The 16,608-nt window shown below is 39.0% G+C and overlaps 1 protein-coding gene across 1 annotated transcript; it reads left to right on the top strand.

Moving 5' to 3' along the window:
• The first annotated feature begins 606 nt into the window (after positions 1-606).
• On the top strand, positions 607-16,338 carry stim2a (tromal interaction molecule 2a). Its single transcript, XM_066660282.1, has 12 exons — positions 607-718; positions 1,156-1,286; positions 3,380-3,494; positions 4,252-4,363; positions 4,447-4,562; positions 8,148-8,325; positions 8,553-8,730; positions 9,095-9,256; positions 10,754-10,854; positions 12,694-12,932; positions 13,102-13,285; positions 13,772-16,338. The coding sequence occupies exons 1-12, from the start codon at positions 607-609 to the stop codon at positions 15,273-15,275; spliced, it is 3,132 nt and encodes a 1,043-aa protein (XP_066516379.1). The 3' UTR covers positions 15,276-16,338.
• The last annotated feature ends 270 nt before the right edge of the window (positions 16,339-16,608 follow it).

The following is a 16,608-nucleotide window of genomic DNA, read 5'->3' as shown; positions in this document are numbered from 1 at the left end:
AACTGAATACAATCCAAAACAAAATTTGTAAATTTGATTTCAGTATTTGACAGGTGTACAATTCTTGAAAGTAATGATTTTGATATACATTTTTAATTGAATTTTGTATGTGATTTTTGACATTTTTCAACAACCAAAAAAAGACAGAATTCATACACATTTTCTAGTAGTAAGTTTTCAAATTATTCTACCGATTTCTGATTTTAAACAATTTTCACAACACTTTAACAATTAAACATTTTTCTGCAGGAAGAGATTTTAAGGTGAGTAATCTTAAATTTCTTCTGTTCAAAATGTTTTGTTGTTACATCTGATATTTTTATAATTCAGCCAATCTGCAGGTTTACTTGTTCTGTTCCGAGGGAACTTTTTTTTAAGCATATTACACTTCAGTGAGCGATATGAAGTTTTATATTTCCATGCTTAAAAATACCATTTTAGTCATTTATTAACTGCCAAGTTATTTTCTCCAGAAGAATGTTTACTGAAAAATGATTATTTTTGCTGAAAAAATGGCAAAAATATTAAGTGGTCAGAATTATGCACAATGTTACGTATCTACAGATCTTCTAATGTGCATTTTCTTGTACTCAAGACAGTGCCATAATGCTGCTGTTCTGTGTGGTGGTGGTCCTGGGCCTATTTGGACCGGTGAGGTGTGATTTCTCCACCGATGAGTACGCTGTGATTAAAAAGGAACCCAGTCAAGCTACACTAGGCAAGAAGTTTCTCAAACTAGCATGAATAAATCTAAACAGCACATGTCCTTAGCAAAAATGTTTCTACAGGTCAAAGAGATTTCTATTCCAGTAAATGGTTCTTTTGAAATTGCAGTAGTAGTTTTTAATGGAGACATTCTTGTCCGTTTAACATTATCACTGGGGCTCAAAACACTTGGAGGACAACACCTATTACTTATTGTTAAATTAGCTGAACATAGTTGAATAATAAGTTTGGATTCAGAAGCTCAACACACTTGTCGGAAGACGCAAACTTCCCAGTTCAGTACTGTATAGAAACTTTTTTGCAAAGGGTGTTCAGAAACAGCAAATGATTTTATGAATATATAACAGAAGTGTATGTATATAAATAGTTTTTGTACAATTTTTCTATGGTGTTGTTTACATGACCCCTGTGTGTGACATTTGACCACAGACACCTGCCTGCAGGTGTCTCCCCCCTGTGTGACCGAAGCTGACCACTTCAGTTTGGAAGCTCTGCGACACATACACCAGGAAATGGATGATGACCAGGATGGAGGGATTGAGGTGGAGGAGAGTGTAGAGGTAAATGAGAGAGAGGGACAGAGTTTTTTATATTATGAACCACCATTTCCAATAGCAAGTGTTCACTAGTTGGGAATAAAACCCCCAGCATTAGGCTGTGGAGCAGTGGAGCTGTGTTCTCATATACAGGTACATATACTATTTAATGATATTCTTATTTTATGACCAGCACCTGTACTTTCTGGAGTTGTGACTCATGGAAGCCTGAGGGTTTGGAGGATATAGCTGTTTGGTTTTAGAAAATGGACGCTGTGTATCTGGATAGGATTGTGTTTCTTCCACTAGTCGCTATGACGACAGAGAGGGGTCTGAGAAGAAGGAGATGCCTGAGGGTCCCGTTACAGAAGAGCACACATTCCAAGATGAGCTATCACACACACACGTAAACACAGTCTGTCAGACTCTAAATCTTATTTTCTGACTCGCTCTCAAAGTTAAATATACTAATAGTAAACTTACTATTTATTTTGTTAACACACATTTTTAGAGAAACTTAGGGACACGTTTTGGCACTGTGCTAGCAGAGAACTTAAGAAATCAAGAACATCCCCTTTAAAGGAAAATATGAAAAATCTCATGGTCCGCACCTGTGATCAGTAGCCCATAAAAGCCCATGGTGACTTATTTGTCACAAACCCTTTATAAAGTATGGAAAGTTCAGTACACTGCTCTATCCTTCACTTTAAATCACAACGTCCCTAAGTGACAATTACTGAAAATCCTGAATGCAGTTACATGACAATACATGTACATGTGTGTATGTGTGACCTCATTTATAGAATGACTGTGCGCTTGGTGAGTACTGACCATAGAAATTATTATTATTATTATTTTTATTTCTAAAAGGCATGTTCCACTCTGTGGCATGGTGGCACAGCAGGTAGTGTCACAGTCACACAGCTCCAGGGACATGGAGGTTGGGGGTTCGAGTCCCGCTCCGGGTGACTGTCTGTGAGGAGTTTGGTGTGTTCTCCCTGTGTCCGTGTGGGTTTCCTCTGGGTGCTCCAGTTTCCTCCCACAGTCCAAAACCACATGTTGTTAGGTGGATTGGTGACTCAAAAGTGTCCATAGGTGTGAGTGTGTGTGTTGCCCTGTGAAGGACTGGCGCCCCCTCCAGGGTGTATTCCTGCCTTGCGCCCAATGATTCCAGGTAGGCTCTGGACCCACCGCAACCCTGAACTGGATAAGTTACAACAGATAATGAATGAATGTTCCAATCTGTTAACATATACTGTGTTACATACTGCCCAGCCTGAACCTTTTAAATGATCCTTTAAAAAGAAATGTTGAAATACATGTTACAAAATGGGGGTTATGATGTTATACGTTATATGTTATATGTTATAACATTTTATATGTTACATTGGTATTTTAATCCAAAAATAAATACGGCAAGAATTGTGAAAAATGTTCCACGTTCTTTTTTTGGTCTGTTTTATGATACTCATAATTAGGCATCACGGTGAACGGAGTCTGTCCTCTTTGGATTAGTGTGGGGATCTGGAGCCCACCATCTCGCACGCTGTGAAGCAAGACCACCCAGTCAGTTTTCTGTCAGAAAACATGGGATAAAACGAGTCGTTTACAAACTTTAGAATTGCCCCAATCCTTTGTTTGTGTCTGCCTAATCAAAGTGCTACGTTTATGTGGGTGCGCAAAGATGAGGCTAAACAGAGCAAAACAGACACAACGAGCGCTGAGAAATAAGAGCACTGAGTAAAAACAGAATATAAGAACATAGAAGAAATAACTGAGTGAAAACGGCTAAAAAACTGAGCTTCTGCTCCTCGCTCCTCACTGCTGTGCCTTCATTTTGGGGTGAACAGCAAGTGGCTCATTATCATTTAAAGGAATAGGCACTGAAAATGGCCATTCTGAACAGGACTTTTTAGACAGGGGGAGAATGCTGTTAGGCTTGTGGGGTTTTTACCAAAAGCAGGACACAGACATCTCATTTAGTCCTAGATCTGTGTTCCGCTTTGGAGAAGAGGGAGAATCGTAATTCACACTTATTTGGATGGTTTTGGCAAGTTTGTTCATTTTGTGTTACACTGATGTGTGTGTGTGTGTGTGTGTGTGTGTGATTTCTGCAGTTCATTATCGAGGACATGCAGCAGCAGCAACAGACCAATAAACACAGCAAACTTCACCAAGAAGATCAGCACATCACCGTGGAGGAGCTATGGAGGGGCTGGAAGTCCTCAGAAGGTACATTAAAATTTCTAACATCGGAGAAGAAATGAACGTTTCTCATGATGATATGATATGATTTTGAAAAACATTTCCATAATTTCAGTAAACATTATTTATAGCATCTGTCACAGATTGATGGTCATTGCAGGTCACTGACCTCAGTACACTCAATTTTAACGTTAATTTAAAAATATTAATATTGTAAAAGCCAAGAGGTTTATGTTTATGGTAATATCATGTTTCTCGTTTGCTATTGTCAGTTTTTCTCTGGCTTTCATATTTTACATATCGATATTTGAGATATATTGTATTGACCGAAATTAAAAAATATATTGTGATATAAAATTTGGCCATGTTGTCAAGCCCTAATATCTGTTATATTTAATCAAAAAGTTTAGGTTTATTCCTCTCCTCTAAAGTTGGTATTTTTAAGAAATTTTTTTGTGCGGATGAGTCTGTATTGTTACTTCATTTCCATATTTGTTTTTAAATCATCATAGTTGTGATGTCAAATTTATCTCTTAAATGAAATATATATAAGTAAACATGATAAATTAATTCTAGTTTGGTACACCAACGCTCAAAGCTGGCCATTATTAGAATCACCCTCTTTGTAGATGAAATAATTTTATTTATTTATTATTCCTTATTCTATATATTCCTACTTTATTACCTGTTAGATTTTTAAAAAGCAGAAAATGTAGTCTTTTATTATATTATATTATATTATGCAAGTCTTTCACGACTGGTTGTTCTCTCTTCTCTGTCTCAGTTCATAACTGGACACAGGAGGACGTGTTGCATTGGCTGCATGAGTTTGTGGAGTTGCCTCAGTATGAGAAGAATTTCAAAGAACTTCGCATCAATGGGAACACGCTCCCCAGGTGAGCTCGACCAATCATGCACTGGTGAGATCGGATTGGCCAGGAACCGCCACACACATCAAATCTGATTCTGTGTTTTCCAGGATAGCGTCCAATGAGCCGTCATTTATGAGTAACTTCCTGAAGATCCAGGACCAGCAGCACAAACACAAACTGAAGCTCAAGGCCCTGGACGTGGTTCTATTTGGACCTCCCACACGTACGTATACAACTAGCTCCATCAAGAGAGATTTGATTTGTGAGATTTAGGAGCTTAAAACATCAAATCTGTGACTGCTAGAGGTCATTAAGTTAATTAAGCTGCATTACTAACTAAATAATATTACTAATAATATTAATTTTTATGAAATGTAATCATTTCAAGCAGTCACACAGCTCCAGGGACCTGGAGGTTGTGGGTTCAAGTCCCACTCTGGGTGACTGTTTGTGAGGAGTTGGTGTGTTCTCCCCGTGTCCGCGTGGGTTTCCTCTGGGTGCTCTGGTTTCCTCCCACAGTCCAAAAACACATTGGGTAGTTGGATTGGCAACTCAAAAGTGTCTGTAGGTGTGAATGTTTGTGTGTGTTGCCCTTTGAAGGACTGATGCCCCCTCCAGGGTGTGTTCCTTGCCTTGTGCTCAATGATTCTGGGTAGGCTCTGGACCCACTGTGACCCTGAAATAGTTAGGTGGTTACAGACAATAAATGAATATATTTTAAAAGATAATTATTATATATAATTTTATAACATAATATTTTTAAATAAAGAATGATTAAATTGATAATAATGATTAAAATGTTTTTGTTATATATTTTCATTTAGTTATGACAAAATATGACAACATTTTTGTTTGTATTTTTTAAAAAAGTGAAATCATAATAAACAAACATCTTCGTATGAAATATAATACAATCTATGTGGATTAAAAATAAACCGTTTTTTCTCTTGCTCTTATTAATTAAGAGTCAGAAGTTATTCATGTAAAACTACAGCACAAGGTTCTCTCTCTAGGCTCTCCTTGAGCATGGGTTTTTGGTACATTTTACATTTATGCATTTGGCAGACGCTTTTATCCAAAGTGACTTACAAAAGAGGATCTAACATTCAAACTACAGCACAATTTATACAAAATACCTTACATTGAGTGCAATATGCCAGGAAGTAATAAGTGCATTAAAGAAAGACTTTCAGTGCAAAAGATACTCTCGGAAGCTGGGAGCTGGGTTTTCAAGATTTCTTGAATGCGGAGAGGGTTTCTGTTGCTCTGATAGTGCTTGGAAGCTCGTTCCACCAGCATGGTACCAGAGATGAGAATAGCCTCGACTGACCTGTACGGGGGGTTGGTCGTGTTAGTTGGCGCTCCTTTGAGGAACGGAGAGGGCGGGCGCTAACGTATGGTTTTAAGAGTCTATTGAGGTAGATGGGAGCATAACCAGTGAATACTCTGAAGGCCATCATTAGTGATTTAAATTTGATGCGAGCAGCTAAGGGTAGCCAATGCAGCTCAACTAATAGGGGCGTGACATGTGCTCTTTTAGGCTGGTTGAAAACCAGGCATGCTGCAGCATTCTGGATCATCTGTAGCGGTCTCACAGCACAGGCCGGAAGTCCTGTCAGGAAGGCGTTGCAATAGTCTAGACGGGAGATTACTCATATCTGAACAAGGAGCTGTGTTGCATGTTGAGTTAGGTATGGCCTAATCTTCCTTATGTTGAATAGGGAGAAGCGGCACGATTGAGCTACAGCGGTAACGTGATCTGCGAAGGTCAGCTGATCATCAACCATGACAACCAGGTTTCTTACAACCTTGGTGGGAGCCACTGATAGGGACTCTAGCTTGATACTGATGTTGTGGAGAATAGCTTGCTTGGCTGGTAGGACCAGTAGTTCAGTTTTGGATAAATTCAATTGGAGGTGATGTTCCTTCATCCATGTAGATATGTCAGAGAGACAGTCAGAGATTCGAGTTGCCACTGAAGTGTCACCTCGAGGAAAGGATAAATAGAGCTGTGTGTCATCTGCATAGCAGTGATAGGAGAAGCCGTGTGAATGTATGATTGGGCCTAGAGAGGTGGTGTACAAGGCAAAGAGGAGGGGACCCAGCACTGAGCCTTGGGGCACACCTGTGGTGAGGTGGTGTCGCGCTGATGTTTGTCCAAGCCATGACACATTGAAGGATCGTCCAGTGAGATAAGACTCAAACCAGGAGAGTGGATTGTTCCTGAAGCCCATGTCAGTAAGTTTGTTTAGTAAGATGTTGTGGTTGACTGTATCAAATGCTGCTGATAGGTCAAGCAGAGTGAGAACTGAGGACTGACCTGTCGCTTTGGCATCTTTAAGAGTGCAGTTTCCATCGAGTGGCCTCTCTTGAAGCCGGATTGGTTCGAGTCAAGAAGGTTATGTTGGGAGAGGAATTTTGTTGCCTGCTTAAAGACAGCTCTTTTAATGATTTTAGACAGGAAGGGGAGGAGAGAGACTGGTCGGAAGTTCTCTACTATAGAAGGAGCAAGAGAAGGTTTTTTGAGTACAGGTCTTACTTGAGCTTGCTTAAAGGTGTTTGGAAATGTTCCGGAGGTTAGTGAAGAATTGATTACATGAGTGGCTGCGGACACAATGGACGGAGCTATGGTTTGCAGTAGGGTGGTAGGAATGGGATCCAGTGGACAGGATGTAGGACGGCCGCCTCTAAGAAGATTTGATACCTCGTCTTCTGTGAGAGGAGTGAAAGAAGGGAAGGAAGCAGTAGGTTTAGGAGGATTCGAAGGGAGAGCTGGAGGCTGTGTAGAAGGGTCGGAAAATCGGCTGATTGCAGCAACTTTGCTGGTGAAGAAGTCAGCAAATGCGTCAGCAGTGAGGTTGGTTGCAGGGGGTGGAGGTGGAGGGTTCAGTAGAGACGTGAAGGTTGAAAACAGCTTCCGGGTGTCAGTAGCATTGTTGATTTTGTCTTGGTATAAAATCAACCGTCAGTGACATGCCTAATGCTAAGATTAGCAGGTTTGGATGCTAAGAGCTTTGACTGTTTTAATGTGATTGGTAAATATAGCTGTTATATTTTAGCACCTCTTCCAGCCCCTGCTGAATCAAAATAAAACATAATGCTTTACTGAATAAGTGTGTACTAAAACTTTTAGTTTTCTCAGTTGTATCTACTTTATTTTATCATCAGTTCAATTAAATATTCATGAAATATTTTCAAATTGACTTCATTTAACCATATTACATTTCTGTATCCTGATGTAGGATACTTAAACATTCATAACTGGAGCTATGAGGCTAATATAGATAACAAATAACGGAAACCCTATACACTGTAGAACAGCATGGTGCTAAGTACAGAATTAAATCCTCACACATTGCCCTCAGAAAAGAACAAAAAAAATTATACAACAGATGAGTATAAAAAATATTTTAACACTGTGTTTTGAACCTTAAAAAATTCATTTTTTTGAAACTAAAAAATTAGTAATGGCTAATATTCATATTTTCATTCATCATCTTATATGCTTGTCCATTTCAGGGTCACGGTAGTAATAGCTAATAATTAAAGCAAGCTAATTAATTAAATTAATTAATATTTAATCAATATTAATAAACAATTAACAAATTTATATTAATACATAAAAAAAACTAATAATGAATAAATAAATTTAGTTAATTAATTGTGCTGAGTATTTGAGGAGAGGGTAGGCCGCACCCAAAGCGAGAGAAGACAATTATAATCTATAGGACTCTAGATCTAACTCTTATACATTGTCAGGACACAGAGCAAATTTTGTTACTTTGCGTATTTTGTGTTTATTCTCCAGGGCCACCCCACAACTGGGTGAAGGACCTGCTGCTAATCATTTCCGTGGTGATGGGGGTGGGGGGCTGCCTCTTTGCTCAGGCTCAAAACAAAGCATCGAAAATTCACATTGCCAAAATGATGAAGGACCTGGAAAGTCTTCAGATAGCGGAACAGAGTCTGAGAGACCTTCAGGAACAGTAAGGAATCTCCCACTTCTCCCTTTTATATATATTACCTAATAAATTAAGTGACTTTTGGTTTGAAATGTTTGATGGAATAACTCTTTCCAGAGATTCCTTTCCAGAGGTGGTGAATGGAACCAGACATCTCAATGTCCAAACAAAGCTTTTTTTTCTCTCTAGAATAACGGTCATAATATCTTATGAGGACTATAATTTTACTGACAATTTTGTGTGTTGTTGAGACTGGAGCAAGCTCAAGAGGAGAAGAGAACAGTTGCAGTGGAAAAGCAGTTCCTGGAAGAGAAGATGAGAGATGAGATTCAGGGAGCTCAGGAGGAGGCCAGCCGTCTCCAAGAGCTTCGTCAGGGAGCCGTCAGTGAGCTGAGTCGACTCCGCTACGCAGAGGAGGAGCTCGAACAGGTCAGCACTGGGCAGGATTTGTGCAGTTACCAGTGGATCAGACACAGTCTGTTAGACACTCCTACTTTGATGGTTCATCTTGTAGATTTAAAGTCAGAGACAGTAGCTCATTGGCTGCTGCACAGTTTGTGTTGGACTGCAGTCTGTAATTGTAGAAGTACAAGGTGCTTTTTTATGGACAGTGGAGCTAAGAGAGGGGCCAGTGAATGTAGAGGAGGAGGAGGCTTTAATAGTTGGCTGATTTGTGTACAAAGAGTTAAACAGTGTCACTGAAGTCTAGGTAATGCACTGTGTGTAAGGTGTGTGTGTTATATTAAGACAGAGTGAGTGAAGTGTATTGTGAGTGTGTATTGCTTCATTACAGGTCCGTGGGGCTCTAAAGAAAGCAGAGATGGACATGCAGGTGAGCTGGTCGGTTCCAGAGTCTCTGCAGCTGTGGCTCCAGTTCACACATGAGGTTGAGGTGCAGTATTACAACGTTAAAAAACAGAGCGCTGAACAGCAGCTGTCCACCGCCAAAGATGAGGTATTTACCCACTGACTATTAGCATTTACTCTGTCAGAATTATGTTCTCCGGGCACTAGCGTGGGACTTTCTAAGTTAAACTGACAAGCTGCCAATGCCCAATGCCCAGTGTTTTCAATCACTCCAACACAGATATATGGAATTGTGGAAGTGTCTTTTTCTTTAAATATGAACATTTTCTAATCATAAGAAAGCATTAAAACATCTGGACATTTATGGCACTACCACTCTAGGGTCCCTACACTACTCGGCTCTGGTCCTGGTCCCTGGATCCGGGTTCTTTTTTTAATCCCTGCTCTCACAGTTCTGAGCAAGCTGAGTAGGGACAAAACCATGATGTGTAAACCTTGCAGAACACTGATTTTCCAGAGAGAGTCGACACTCTGTTTTACGTAATGCAGAAGTCCAGTACAAACTTGCAATCTATAAAATCTCCTATCTCCAGGCAGAGTGCTTTTTTCATTTCACATTCACAGAGTGCAGAGATCACATTGTTTTTATTTGACACACAGCTGCAGCTTGTAAAAATTATGCCATGGTCGTTCGAAGAGGGAGAGTTGGATGCTGCAACAAGTAAGGGAAAAACCTCTACTGATCTGTCTGTACTGATGACACAGCTGTGTTCAGTCCTAAAAGACAACACGTGAATACATGATGAGTAAACAAAGCTTAACCTTACCACTGCTGTTATTGTGGTTTCTAAAGTCCACTGTTCCTGTTAGAACACCGGATACAGTTCATGGGGAGATGTGGTAGTGGAAAACCAACCAGGCACCAGGCACCAAACAGAAAGTCGTGAAGCTACCATTCAGTGAAAAAGTGCAATTAGTGTTCTCCTCCAAATGTATTCAGCTCTCAAAGGAGAGCACAGAACCAGTAGTTGGCTTCACATGTCTTAGAGGAAGCATCAATTGGTGGCATTGTGTGAGATTCGTTGGAGACTTTATTTAAAATAATAAAGTTAAAATATAACAAATTAATGCTGAATCCATACTTGCTGAACTACAGCGTACATGTTAAGTCCATACTGTCAGTTATACTATCATGATGCAGTCATCATAATAATTATGCTACTTTTGACATGTACATTTTCATTTATGTATATAGACATTTTTCACTTGTGTTGTAATATATATTATCACTTATGCTAAGGCATCTCTTGTGTCATATACTCAAATGTATATAGACCCTACTCAATTTTAACATATTAAGATTCATAGCACTGTTGTACAACACTTTATTAGCCCTGTAACCCACTACTATATTCCTGCAATAATTATTTTTTCTTTCTGTATGTTTTCTCTTGTGCACTATGTACAGTACTGTGACACTACAATTTTCTTTGGGATCAATAAAGTGTTATTTCATCTTATTTTATCTTATTAGCATGCTAATGCTCGCCTCACATGGCATATATCTTGCTACAATTATATGCCAAATTAGTTCTGCATATAATTAAACTTACCTGGTTGTATTTTTGTTTACTTGCTCCTCAAGGCTGAGAAGATTAAGAAGAAGAGGAGCTCAATACTGGGGACACTTCATGTGGTACACAGTTCCTCTTTGGATCAAGTGGATCACAAGATCCTTGAGGCCAAGTAAGAACTAGAGAATGTGTCAGTTTGTGTTTGTATGTATAAAATTAATCTGTGGAGTTTTGTTAATTATTACAAAATCTAGATGGAGTCGGGGATAAGATTCAAAAGGAGACCTAAAATTCTAGTATCCGTGAATTAGTTTGTAACCAAGTCTCACACCTATTCGTGATATAGTCACATATATAGGGGACTGCAATTCGTGACAAAGTCACATATTTTCGACATTTTACGCGACAATATCATAATTATAAGTGTATGTGTAATTACCATACAAACACTCATATCCGAGCCCCGTGTTCTGCGACAGTAACATGAAAACTCCTCCTCATTAAGGCGTCATTACCATCCTTTAATACCACTGTCTTATTTTTATTTACGGAAAATAAAACCTTACTAATTTATTATTTGCTAAAATATCGAAGCAAATAATGACTAGAGAAATGTTCTTTTCAGGATTAACCTTTTGAAAATTAGTCAAAATAACATTAAGTGAAAGAAATGTTCTTGTTAGAATTAAAGTAGGACACCAATAATAAGCATTGCTTAGGAGAAATAGTATAATAAAATACTTTGTCTTTGTTGGAATAACAACCTATGTCATGTAATTCGCATTATGCCTTTTTCTATGTTATATGAGTAATGACGCCTGTAATGAGGAAGAGTTTTCATGTTACTGTCGCATAGTGTTTGTATGATAATTACCCATACACTTACGATTGTGATATTGTCGCATAAAATGTCAAAAATATGCGACTATGTCACGAATTTCATTCCCCTAAATATGTGACTATATCACGAATAGGTGTGAGAGCGGGTTTTAGTTTGCCCTGTGGAGGGTGCTGATGTTATCCACTATGTTAATCAACCAACTGATAAACGAACAATTTCAGTGAGAATAGGAACCTAAGCAAGCCACTAGAAGTGTCTAAATGATAGAGGGTAGACTAAAGGAAAAGCTCAGAACTGAAAATATGCACTAACAAGAATTTTTCTTGGCATAAACATCAGTAGTTATTGTCTCTGACACAAGTTCATTGTCTAACAAGGTGTTTGAGAGAACACAAAACATTTTGGCTAAAACAGTTTTTGGAAATCTGTGCCTTTTCCTCGTTTTCATTGACTTTTTTTCATGTGATAAAGTACAGAAAGCTCTTTAACAGGACAGTCATCAAATTAGACTCTAACGAAGTGGACACAAGCAATATCAAATATTGAGGAAATACTGTCCCCTGGAGGTGAAGAGAAGAACCCTCGGAAGCTAATGTCACCCTAATATTAGGGCAACACTGATATCCTAGAAGGTGCAGTTATTTTTGGAGGCTTGAAAGTGTAGGAGCACTACTGACGCTGTTATGAAATACAGCTCTTGCTTTATTTGGATGGTACGCTATAGATGAACTTTCAACAGACTGTGGTGAAACTCAACAAATGTACAATGATGGATATAAGGATATTTAGGAAGGTGAGAGTTAGGTTTAAGTGTTGTGCTATGGTTAAGATTTAGGATTTAGGAAAACAAAAAAATATTTATTTGACTGTAGTTTAAATGTAAGTTAAATATGACTAACAATTCTTCAGTGAACAGTATAGCTAAGATCTTACAACAGTAACACAACATCATTCATATGGTGACCTGATAGCTTTCATAGGGTAATGTGTTATTTGAGACTTGAGAATCTTTTAAGAGTGGTGGATAAGAGAAGAGGGGCAAGATGCAAGTAGTGACGTTTTAAGTAATGTAAACATTACCTGCCATTTAAAGGTGCCTTTGGCAAGTAAAGAAATGAAAACTGCTCAAATCTTCCCTATCCCTGATATTATTGATACTATTTGTATTAGAAATGCTCTGGCGGAGGTGACCGCGTGTTTACAGGAACGTTTACACCGCTGGCAGCAGATCGAGTGGCTGTGTGGTTTTCCTGTGATGAAGAACGGCGGCCTGGCAAGTCTCACTGCGACTCTTTACCCCGATCCCAACTGGATGCTCCTCCCCAGAGCTGCCATGTCTTCTTACCAGATCCCTGCTGGAGTGGATGACATGGAGGAGAGCCTGCCCACCGTCATGCCCCAGATCCCTGGTACATATCTTATAGTAAATAAATACTAAGCTGTGAATGAGCAAATAATGATGAAGTATAAGGGATTAAAAATGATTGGGTGTTTTACAAAAAAACTTAAATTTTTTGCAAAATTTACATACACTGGATTTATGTGCATTTATGATTCTTGAATCTGTTTTGTTTGTAGTTACTGTTACACCGATAAAGCTGTCCCCTCGAGCACTGGTCCGATCACGAAGGACCAGCCACATCGTCCAACAACCTATGATTTTGTCCCCTGATCCGGACCTGCTGATCCCCATCCGGGCTCCTATTCCTCGATATGGAGAAGAGGAGGGGGAACGCATCATTTTTCCCACACTTATGAAACAGTTAATTAATATTATTTGTGGTATTATTTATTATTGTTTTAAAAACCTTCTATTTTTTGTATTTCTTATATATAAATATATTTCAACTGTGGATTTTAAGTAGTAAGTAAACATGATGTTATTCCAAAAGTCAAGACTCTCCTCACACTTGCTATTTCACTGGATATATATTTTGGATTTTAATAGCTTTTGCTATGTTATTTTCACCCTTTTGCATCTATAGTATTTTCAGGGTTTGCAATTGATAAATCCCACCAGACTTATCAAGAGTAATGGCAGTCAGACATGAATATTTCTGTGTAAAATTAAGTTCATATTTTTAGATTCTGTCAAATGCCTGAAATCACAGAATAAGCTCTTTTGGGATCATCATCCAGACTTTTTTGTGCTTGTTAAAACACTGACGTACAGCATGTGCCACTGATTTCACTGGACATATATTTTTAATATGGGTTATAACAGTATTTCACTCTGTTCCTTTCATAGAGAATGCCTGGAGACACCTTCAGACTCTGAGCCCATTGGATCCACTATTGGCAGAATCTATACAGGACCTGAGTTGGAAACTCCACCTAGAAGACTATACCGCAAAGACCGTTTCTCCAGTAGCATCACCAGGAAAGTCTCTTTTGAGGAACAAGAAGCAAGTCCTTCACGCAAGCTTTCTCGTGAAGAACTTGGGGAATCGCTGTGGGCCAGCCCTAGAAAAGTGTTTCAGGATGATCTTAATGCTGAAACCCCAGTCAGAAAGTCATCCAGAGAGGACCCAGATAGTGCTATGGAAACTGTGGCAAGTCCTGTGGATATAGACGGACTTGATTCCAGGAAGATACAAAAAAGTTTTCCAATTGATACTCCTAATTTCTCTTTAAGACAGTTCAACTGGGACAAGACAGAATCTTCACTGGAAGCATATACTGGAATGAGACTCAAGGATGAATTGGACATCAGTGTAGTCAACCAAAAGCGTTTGTTATTCAAGGAGAGGAAGAATCTATCTGGAGACAGTCTTTCTAGAATGACGCCAGGAGAGGAAATTGGTGGCAGTATCCAATGTGGAAATGCAGGCCTAGATCTTGAAGCGGAGATGGACCTTATTTCAAAACTTTTGCTTAGTGAGGATACTCAAACCGGAATGCTGTCAAAGGACATGTCTTTGGAACGTGCTGCCAGAAAACTCTCAAGAGATGAGCTTGATGTCTCAACAAGTGTGCAAATGAAGGAAGTTCTGGACAACAATGAGCTGCCCAAAGAAGAAATTTCTGGAAAAGTACTTCAAGATGAACTTGACCTGTCTATGAACTCCGAGAGGGGGATGCTCTTTACAGGGGCTTCCATGGATAGTATAACTAGGAACAAGATGCATGGGAACATGGAAATGCCCATTGAGAACAGATGTGGGATGTCTTTACGAGAAAGAAGGGGAGAGACCACTTTGCGGAAACTTTCTAGAGAAGACCTTGATGTTACCGTGGACAGACGAAGACTTTACTGGGACTTGAGGTTGGACACTCCTCCTGACAAAACCAAAGATAAAATCCAGAGAGAGATCTTTGACTTGCCAATGGAATCTGGAAGGTGCAAGATATCGAGGGAAGAATTTGTAGACTCTGGAAATAGTGCTTTGAGCCAGCCTGACCTTACGGCCCTGATGATCCGAGCTCCACCGCAAGAGCCTCTTAGTCGTCTAGTATATGATGGCATACTGGAGAAGTCTTACCCTCTGAATGCACCCACTCCTGGAGATCTCAGTCATGCCTCCTCAATGCCCTCAGTTTCCTCCACCTTACAAAGCTTCTTGGGTATTGAGTGCTCTGGAAGCAAGTCCACTCACTCTGAAAATGCCTCACCACCAGAATCTGGCAGTGGAGAAAAAAGTAAGAAGACATCCAAACTCAAGAGACTCTTCAAGAAAAAGAAACACAAGGAGAAAGAAACAGACAAAGACCCACCGGGAGATTGTTCACAGGGAGGCTTACAGAAGCTTTGACCCCATGGACACCATTTTTAACAAGAACTCAGTGTACATACTTAAGCACTACTAATATTTTTGGAATCTCTGTAACTCAAAGGATTTAAAGTGTGATTTGAAATGCATTAAGAATGCTTGTGTTGTCTTCTGATCAAGGTGTTATTGAGACAAATGCTAATTGTGGCTTTGCTTCTTTCCTTGTTTCTTTGTCAAATAATAATTTATTATAAAATATTTAGTTTTGATTACTTTTGCTGTTTTTTTGGAGTTGCAAAATTATAACTTTTACTTAATAAAATGGCAAATGTTTGAGTCTTAAATATTGTTTTAAAGTTTTTAAGTGGCCTTGGGCTAAGTTTCTGGAGTTCGGCCAAATTTGGAATAATTAATTTCAGTGAGCAACTTCTGAGAACTTTGATTTTTCATGTGAAATTCTTTCATTTATTATTTTAAATATATGCAGTAAAATGGGCAACATGACGGTCCTGGGGTTGTTGGTTTGAACACTGCCTGAATTCACTGTCAGTGAGGAGTGTGGTGTGTTCTTGTGTCTGCCTGGGTTTCCTGCAGGTGCTACTGTTTCATCCCACAGAAAATTAAAGAATGACTGAATGAATGAATGATGGGAGTCATGGTGGTGCTACAGATGGTCTTGCCGCCATGACTCTCAAGGGTTTTGGGATGCTGGGTTGATGCCTATTGCCATGCTGTGAGGAGGGTTGAGTGTTTGTTTAACCTCCAGATGCTCTGGCATCCCACAATCTAAATGGATAGGCTATGTGAAACTGTGAATGAATTAAATACAACATTTAACAAGTGAATACTGGAATACTGTGTTTAGGCCCTTATTCATGCTACACTGTTTTATGCCAATCTTGGAACACTTTTCGAATTTTTTTAATGCACTGTGCAGAGACATTTTGAATCAATGATTGTGCCTATACTGCTGTGCTGAGTTACATTTTGCCAACTGTACTTTTGTGTTTGATTATGTTTAGCTGATTATTTGTTTAAATGTTTTATTTTGATTTTCATTTTTACATTGAGAGGCATAATGTGAGCTCAATTTGAGCTCAGTTTATTTCTTTGAGTCTCTCCTTGATCTCATAACCGAAGCTTGCCATAGCATAACTGCTGCATATTTCAAAATAAAATCCTTGAAAATAATGATTTATATTCCACTTATTTTAGAGGCTTTTTCAGTGTCTAGTTCTAGAGGCTCCGTTCTAGATGCCTTTAGGTCAGAGCAAAAGATCCTTCTTGCAAGAACTATCTAGAACTGTACTACAAACCGGATTCCAAAAAAGTTGGGACACTAAACAAATTGTGAATAAAAACTGAATGCAATGAT

The sequence above is a fragment of the Hoplias malabaricus genome, chromosome 2 (genome assembly GCF_029633855.1).
Source record: "Hoplias malabaricus isolate fHopMal1 chromosome 2, fHopMal1.hap1, whole genome shotgun sequence".
In the NCBI taxonomy this organism is placed as follows: Eukaryota; Metazoa; Chordata; class Actinopteri; order Characiformes; family Erythrinidae; genus Hoplias; species Hoplias malabaricus.
The sequence above is the reverse complement of the archived record's forward strand: the minus strand, read 5'-3'. Positions and strand labels throughout refer to the sequence as shown.

What these genes read in the sequence shown, in the direction of transcription:
- stim2a (XM_066660282.1), top strand. Translation starts at nt 607, where the DNA reads ATGCTGCTGTTCTGTGTGGTGGTGGTCCTGGGCCTATTTGGACCGGTG. An exon ending in AATGGGAACACGCTCCCCAG is followed by an intron (nt 4,364 to 4,446) that starts GTGAGCTCGACC and finishes TGTGTTTTCCAG; the next exon opens with GATAGCGTCCAATGAGCCGT. An exon ending in TTTCCCACACTTATGAAACA is followed by an intron (nt 13,286 to 13,771) that starts GTTAATTAATAT and finishes TTCCTTTCATAG; the next exon opens with AGAATGCCTGGAGACACCTT.